This window comes from Astyanax mexicanus, chromosome 24 (genome assembly GCF_023375975.1).
Source record: "Astyanax mexicanus isolate ESR-SI-001 chromosome 24, AstMex3_surface, whole genome shotgun sequence".
Classification (NCBI taxonomy): Eukaryota; Metazoa; Chordata; class Actinopteri; order Characiformes; family Acestrorhamphidae; genus Astyanax; species Astyanax mexicanus.
The window spans coordinates 14917216-14925901 of NC_064431.1; the positions used below are offsets into that span (position 1 = coordinate 14917216).

Genomic DNA, 8686 nt, shown 5'->3' on the forward strand with positions numbered 1-8686 from the left:
TGCCACAGACTGTCCAGGAGTTGGCGGATGCTTTAGTCCAGGTCTGGGAGGAGATCCCTCAGGAGACCATCCGCCACCTCATCAGGAGCATGCCCAGGCGTTGTAGGGAGGTCATACAGGCACGTGGAGGCCACACACAATACTGAGCCTCATTTTGACTTGTTTTAAGGACATTACATTAAAGTTGGATCAGCCTGTAGTGTGTTTTTTCACTTTAATTTTGTGTGTGGCTCCAAATCCAGGCCTCCATTGGTTAATAAATTTGATTTCCATTGATGATTTTTGTGTGATTTTGTTGTCAGCACATTCAACTTTGTACAGAACAAAGTATTCAATGAGAATATTTCATTCATTCAGATCTAGGATGTGTTATTTGAGTGTTCCCTTTATTTTTTTGAGCAGTGTATATATATATATATATATATATATATAGTACATATATCATTATAATTATCGTTATAATACTACATATAATAATTATATCTATTCTTGTTATAATAATAATAATTATACTTATCATTATTATTATTATTATTATTATCGTTATTTCCCCTTTTTTCTTGGGTTTACCTGCTTTGAGATCTGCTGCTCTGCACTTGGGTCCTACAACCTTCTGGGCTGGAGAGCTACTGCTCCCCACCCCTTTACAAATTGTAACGAGTATTGATGCAACTGATAAAAATAATTATATGAGCAAAAAAATAATACTTCAGTAGATACAGATGCAGCAGTTTAGTACTAAAGTACAGTAGTGAAGTAAAAATAATACTTCAGTAGATACAGAGACAGCATTTTACAGCAGTCTAATGGAGCACTCTGAGCACCTGGGGCTTTTATCTATTTGAATTTATCTTACTGAAATTAATCAACACATATTTCTGCAGTGTGTGGTTGGCCCCTGGGGTTAGGGGCGTGACCACTGTGACCCGGTAGTAGGAAGCTCACAGATAACACAGACACGGGGAGTTAATGATCTCAAACATACCTTTATTTAGCTTTAAAAATGCCCTCCACCACACCCAAAACAACGTAAATCAGCATAACGCTATCCCAGTGGGGCTCTAGTTGCGTTTAGGTTACTTTTCTAAAGGTTTTTTTGTTAAAGGTTTTCGTGCGGCCTCAGCTCTCAGCTCCCCAGTCAAAGTCCCTCTTCTGAGTGAGCTGAGGCTGTGTTTTTATGCCTGTCCCAGCTGACGGCTTAATCAGTCCTGATGCGGACCAGCTGGGACAGACAGGGCTGTACGCTCCGGCGTGGGGCGGACCCACGGCTCTCCCGCCTCCTCACGCCACAAGTGTTAAACTTTATACAGAATTGACAGAATACATTTGATCAGCTGGGTGTTACAAACACCGCCACCTTTAGCAATCAGGTGAGGTTGTAAGCCAGATGGTATCAGTCCACTTGCTGTAGACCAGGTCGCCGGAGTTCACCCTATTGATGGTAAATTCATATAATTTGCCCGGAACCAAATTTGGTATAATTGCTGCTCTGTAAAGCCCACAGTTGATCGACCGGTTGCTTGCATCGTGGATTTCTGGATCTTGGACCTTGTATTGGATCTGGAACTCTTCGCCTGGCTCGTCCTGCTCCTGCTCCTCAATTTTCCAGTGTAGGTAGGCGACGTTCAATAACATGACACAGAGGCCTCTCTCAAATATCACTGGCTTCTTGAGTTTTAGTTCCAAAGTGAGCCGCGGAACTACTACAACCCCGTTGGCCTCGAAGATGAGCTTGTGACGGTTGTGGACAGAACCAAGCAACAGGGAGTTTTCAAACTCAGCAGCAGTGTCCTCAAGTTCTGACATTTTACGGTCAATGTCGTCTTCTTCACCAACAACGTATCCTTGATGGATTTTGTCAGCAATGACTGCAATATCTTCCCTGCTCCTGACGAGCTTTTTGAGGAGCTCTGTCTGATAGGCCAGTTGCACTCTCACTTGGGTCTTGGCGTCAAATTTCACCCGCATTAACCTCTGTGGGTCGAGGTTCTGGACAGGGACAGACCTGGTGGTTTGTGTTTCCAAATCCTTGCCTTTGATTTCGATGTAGAAGGAGCACCTACTGAAAAATTCCTGCTGGTTGAAGTAAGTGCGGATCTGATCTGTGGTCACTCTCGTGTTGAGGAGGTGCCTTATTTTCTCTTCCATGTTGAAGAAAACTGTAACACAACAGCACAGCACCACATGATCAATAATATTATTATTGATTTACTAGCCAGTTAGCTATCTGATAACTAGACTGTAATGCAGTGTAATGCAGATGACCGGTCTGTTCCAGCCAAGGCTGTATGTCTTGCATTTTTATCTTGTAGCTGTGCATTTTTACAATATAGCAAAATAAGATTTAAAAACTGATTTCTGACTGATTGAGAGATGTTGCACTGGATGAAATGGAATAATTGAGGCTAATAATTGAGTTATAAAAAGGGCTATAATGTGATTAAACATCTCTGCTGATTTGAATGAAACACTAATGCACTAATAGATATACATTCATTTGCCCACAGCCACAGACTGGACTTTTAAACAAATGTAATGAGAACATTTTCTCAGAAATGTGTTTTAAATGTTATTATCTATAACGGCTGTGTCTACAGGAATATTTCTGTACATAGCAAAAATTCATATCCTCTCATTTTAAAAATAATGCATTAATGAACACAATACAGAAATTACAGTACTTTCTTTGTAAATGTATATTAAAAAGATTAAAATGGGTGGTCATTTCATGATAAAAATCTTTATGAATAGAATAAATAAATCATATGTTTTAGAGATATGTCATAGCTTTTAGATAGCGATTCCAATCAAACAAACTGTAATTAAATATACTGAAGAAAATATACAAGAAAATACATGTAAAAAACAAACAAACAAGGTAATTATCTGGCAGCAGAGGTGACTGAAAATGTCATTTTTAATAATGACTTCTGCTTATTAAGTCTAACTATTAAACCTGTTTATTCAAACACAAAACCATTTGGCTAATTTAAGGATTATTGCAGACTTTCTTTAAATCCTATAAACTTCATTTCACTTCTCAAATATCACTGTGTTCATCTGCTATATGATATATTTAACTGAAATTGCTGATCCGAACAACCAATGATCTATAAAGGAAAATCATAAAAATGATCAGTGGTGCCCAAGCTGTTTCATATCACTCTCTGTATATGAGGCACTTTTAGTTGCTGTGTGAATGTAGCCTTAGAGAGAGAATCAAAGACACTCACCTTCCCTTCAGGGCGTTCTGCTGACTGAGGCTCAGGGTTCTAAACACCTCCCTTTAGAACCTGCCGGTTACCATGGAGACGCTGCTGAGCTGCCTGTTCTAGAATTCTATGACATCACTGAGGGCATCACACTGCCACCCCAGCCACCATTACATTGTTTATTCACAGTGCCTAAACCTTTGCTCAGTGGTGGAGGAGAACATGCCAAGAAACATGCATGAAAACTGTGATTAAAAACCAGGGTTATTCCAACAAATATTGATTTCTGAACACTTAAAACTTTATAACTTGTTTTCTTTGCATTATTTGAGTTCTGAAAGCTCCTCATCATTTTTGTTATTTCAGCCATTTCTCATTTTCTGCAAATAAATGCTCTAAATGAGAATATTTTTATTTGGAGTTTGGGAGAAATGTTGTCCGTAGTTTATAGAAAAAAACAACAATGTTCATTTTACTGAAACATATACCTATAATTAGAGTTTGTGTGTGTGTGTGCGCACGCACACTAATGTTAAATAAACTTAAAGCAAAAACGTAAGCATGATGAATAGCCTTAATAGCCCATACAGCAAAATCAAATTTAATTTCAGTTTGTCTTAGAATAGAAAAGCAAAAAATAGAAAAAGTTTTATTTTACAATTTTAAAAACATGTGTAGTTTAAACTAATAAACAATATAGAATAAATACAACACTATACTAATATACATCAATCCATATGTTTGCATTGGTTATACCCAGCAAAACAAATGTATCCATTTAGTAGGCAAGATTGTGTCTTTTAATAATATAACAAGAAAGTGTCTTAAAACAAAAGTGAAAATTATAGAGACATGTAATAATTAAGAAAAGAAAAGGAAAAGTAAAAAACTTTTTACAGTCCAAAAATATTGTCAAGTAGCCTGTACAAATGTTATCAATGAGTCTTTATGAATAATACATATCACAGGAAATAAGTAGAAAATATTGGCTAACTAAATAGATATTTTTAAAATGAGAACATTAATTGCCATTATGAAAAAAACATTAAGAACACTGTAAAAATGAGGCGTTGAAAGAACTTTAAAAAATTAAGGCAATCGTTTGCATGGATCTTTTTGAGTTGAAATAACATTCTGTTCTTTTAAGTAAATGGAACTTGTCTAAGCCACTTCAAATATACTTAAATAAATTATCATAGTATAACTAAAAACACGAAGTTACGTCAACTTATTTTTGTCACCTACCATTAACTTAAAATATTTAAGTTAATTCTACTATTTGTTTTTAATAAACAACTACATTAAATCAAAATTAAAATCTATGAATTTTAAAGTTCTACCAACATAGAAAGATCCATGCAAACTATTTCCTTCATTTTTTTGCCCTTGTATTTCTTAAAATGTAACTCCACTTACTTACCACTCAAATAAATCAATTCTCAGACTTTTAACCACTTTTGCATTTATTGGCAGTTTTTTGTAACATTTTTTTTTATCATGTTTTACTACTCCAAGTCAATTTTAAACCAGGGTCCCCCTTAAGGCTATCTGAGATAGCTTAAATTAACAGCTGGTTTTTAAGAGACAGCACCTTGGGAGAAAGTTTCAGTCCATCCAGTTCCATAAAAAGCTTCTAAAACACTTCCAATGTGTATTTCAGTGGTTTAGGGTACTGCAAATTCAAGTCATATATTAACAGTGGTTTAGATTGGGTTAGAGCAGACCTGGGCATTGTATTGCCCGTGGGCCACAACCGGCCCTCTGACTATCTCTGACCGGCCCGTGCGAGATTGTTGGTAAATTAGAAGGGAAAACTAAATCTAAATTGCGCTATCAGCAGCGAAAACCTTCGAACACATCTAAACGGTGTATTGCGGTAGTGTATTAGGTAGGTTTGCGCTTCTTCTGCAGAGACTGAAAATGGAACAAAAATTAGTTTTACAGCTAAATAAACATAATTTAACCAGGTCTAAGCTACTAATATACACCAAAATCTCTGTAAAAGTGTAATATTTAAAAAAATTACCTATAAAGAAAAAGAGTGCTATAAAATAAGCAAATCAAAGGGTTATCAAACAGCACCACAAAAGTCTTAAAGAACATTAATTGTATTCATTATGTATGTTTCCAGTAATAATTCAGAAAAATACGACAGCTTGGAGTCATATAAAACAGATTTTCAGCCTGACATTAATGCACTTCTCTAAGCCCAAAACAGGCCAGATTTCTCTCACTGAGCTAAAAAAAGAACTGAGGTAGAACAAATGTACAAATGCATTTATTGCTTTTTATTGTATAAAGTTAAGTGATGCTGGTCTTTTGAAAAAACTTGTTGTGTAGCTATTAATGCTGTTTTTAAACACTGTTGCACATTTTCAGAACTTTTCACAAATGTTAAATATTTATATAATTTTGTGCTCAACATTTTCATTGAATCGCTGAAAATGTTTCATTTACTGTTCTAGGTTGTGGTGCTAGACAAAACAATGTTAAATGTTTACAGTTTTCTAAACTAAGGCATCACATGTTTATTAAATAATTATATAATGCACCACATTTTCATTTATTATTGTAATGTTTAATTTACTATTTTTTTTTTATATAAAAATGGTTATTATAAATGCTGTATAGCCCTACAGTATACATTACATTACATTACATTACATTACATTTGGCAGACGCTTTTATCCAAAGCGACTTACAATAGTCAAGTACAATGTAAAATAAGTTTAAAGGTAAAAACAACTTTGGATAGGGATAAAAGGAGGTCAAGGGGAATAATAGGATAGAGGAGTGAAGGAGGGGAAGAAGGAAATGAGGTTAGAAGTAGTTAGTGTGTTAGAGGTGTTAAGAGAGTAAGTGCTCTTTGAAGAGCTCTGTCTTCAGGAGTTTATTAAAGATAGAGAGAGATTCTCCTGATCTGGTAGTAGAAGGTAGTTAGTTAGAGGTGTTATGAGAGTAAGTGCTCTTTGAAGAGCTCTGTCTTCAGGAGTTTATTAAAGATAGCGAGAGATTCTCCTGATCTGGTAGTGGAAGGTAGTTTGTTCCACTTGTTCCACATGTTTTGTGTAGAACCGAGCTATGTATATTAGTCTGGCTAAAACCGTTGCAATTCCTCATGTGGCACCTTGGGAAAATTAACTAATATTGCTTAGTTCACTGTAATGTTAACCACTGCAGATTTTATTTACAAAGTGTTCTGTGAGCAGGCCATGTTCCCCCACATACTCCACCAGGCAGCGAAGGACTACTTCTCTTCTTTTCTCAGTGGTGACTGCTCCCTAGACAAACAGAACCTTTTTAATCAATTTTATAATTTAACTTAAGCACAAGTAATGCTGCTGTTTTTGTTCTTAATGAACTGCCACAAACAGGCTCATTGTTGTTTATTCCAACAAGATCCAACAAAGATGGAGCTTCTCCTGGTGACAGTATGAGAATGAGATTACTCATGTTGGCTGCTAAAAAAAATATGTTGCTAGTTCAAATATCTCTTTTACAGTGTTCTCAAAAAACGTGAATTAAGATTGTAAGAAACACAAAAACATTCCTACACTACTGCACATCTATTGGCACCTTTATTTAAGTACACTTACCTTGAGCAAACAGCTCATTTTGCCTTGGATTCTTCTTCCACCCAGCGAGCCCCCACGTTAGCATTTTGCCCGCTAAAAACGCCTCTCCAGACTAGATAGCTAGCTAACTCTTATCCCCAGTCCTTATCCACACACCGAGCCCCCACGTTAGCATTTTGCCCGCTAAAAACGCCTCTTTTTTCCAATCAAGAGTATGTATGATTCTCCACTGTTGCTCTGCTTTTCCTATGTCTCCTTTCAAGTGAGAAAAGAAGTGAAGATCATCCAGCTTTGGCTTATTCACGTGCAGAACATTGACATTGCTTGGAGACGGAAATTTTTTATCTCTTTAGCCAATTCCAGCATGTAGTCCCCGCATCTGCTTTTCAGGTCTTGTATAGCCTGGTCACTTATTCCACTTGATTCGTGCAAAGCAAGACGGAACTGTACTCCAAAGTCTACAGCATCAGTGGGCAAAAGATGGTCAGACAGGTTGAATTCCATGATGTCATGCCAGCTCTTGAATGTCTGTGGCAGCCCAATTCGCTCAAGAAGCGTCTTCTAGACGTTTTCCAGGATTGGCTGTGTCAAGCTATTTTCAGAGGATTTTCACCTACATTTATGGTCTTATACAATTCTGCATATTTCTGAAGCCTCTGGGTGGCATTTGAAAACCAGTTGTAGGTCTGTGACACTATATACTCCACATTTCGGGGCAAAACATTCACAGCCTTTGATGCACAGAGCTGAAGGGAATGGCATACACACTTGATGTAGACAATATGGGGATTACGTTCCCGAAATTTCTGCAGCACTGAGTTATGCTGTCCACACATTGTATTGCATCCATAAGTTACAAGACCAATGCAGTTCTGTACAGGTAATTTGTTGTCATCCAGGAACTTGAATAAAGCATTAGCTATTGTCTATGAATCACCAGATGCAATGTGTAAAATTCCAGCAAATGTGCTCATGATTTGAGAGTGTTTTTTACTGAAGTATCTACGGTGGCCGAGAAAGCCCAGCGCAGTGCAAATTGAAAAGCGCTGCAAAAGCACAAAACACATCCATCAAAATTACAACACAGGCGCAGCAAATAGAAAAACGCACTGCAAATAGAAAAATGTGCTGCAAATAGAACCACAACACAACGGAAGTGAGTCACAACACAACAGAATTTTCCCGGGGGACCTTAAAAGATGCTGTACCAGCTGTATACAAAGGACAATAAGTGGCAAACAAGCTTCTGAAAAGTAAGTTATGTTTATTACCTGTGATTACCACGGTTGTGTGCATATTATTAAAAGTTCTGCTTCACAAAACGCCTTGTTTGCCACTTATTGTCCTTTGTACACATAGTGAAGTCCGAGACGTTACTGAAGACGCAGCTTAGCTGGTACAGCATCTTTTAAGGTCCCCCGGGAAAATTCTGTTGTGTTGTGACTCACTTCCGTTGTGTTGTGGTTGTATTTGCAGTTCGTTTTTCTATTTGCAGCGCGTTTTTCTATTTGGTTGTAACTCTGTAACTCTGGTTGTGCTCTCATCAACAATTATACAATTATACCTCTATATCCTCTAAAAGATCTTCATGTGCTACAGGCCCAATCACTGAATTAATCAGTGCTGTGCATTTTGTTCTGTGTAAACTAATGCCTTTCTTTGAAATGTCTTCCACTACACATCCTAAATGATCAACAGTTAGAATGCTTGAATGGCATGCCACATGAACAGCCAGTCTGCAACTCTGCCTCTTTCACTGGAATACTGGATCTTGTAAACGAGTTGCCTGTGTCAAACAATGTTCTGGCATTTGAGAATGGAGCCGCATTTCTTTTGTGTTTTTCTGTGGCACCATGGGCAATCAGGTCACTGTGATGAGCTCTTATTTCACATTTGCAG

The 8686-nt window shown here is 37.2% G+C and overlaps 1 protein-coding gene across 1 annotated transcript; it reads right to left on the reverse strand.

Moving 5' to 3' along the window:
- Nucleotides 1-972: 972 nt before the first annotated feature.
- Nucleotides 973-3521, reverse strand: LOC111195443 (fibronectin type III domain-containing protein 11). The gene is made up of 2 exons (XM_022682833.2): nt 3234-3521; nt 973-2159 (listed from the first exon to the last, which is right to left on the reverse strand). The coding sequence occupies exon 2, from the start codon at nt 2146-2148 to the stop codon at nt 1360-1362; it is 789 nt and encodes a 262-aa protein (XP_022538554.2). The 5' UTR covers nt 2149-2159; nt 3234-3521; the 3' UTR covers nt 973-1359.
- Nucleotides 3522-8686: the final 5165 nt, after the last annotated feature.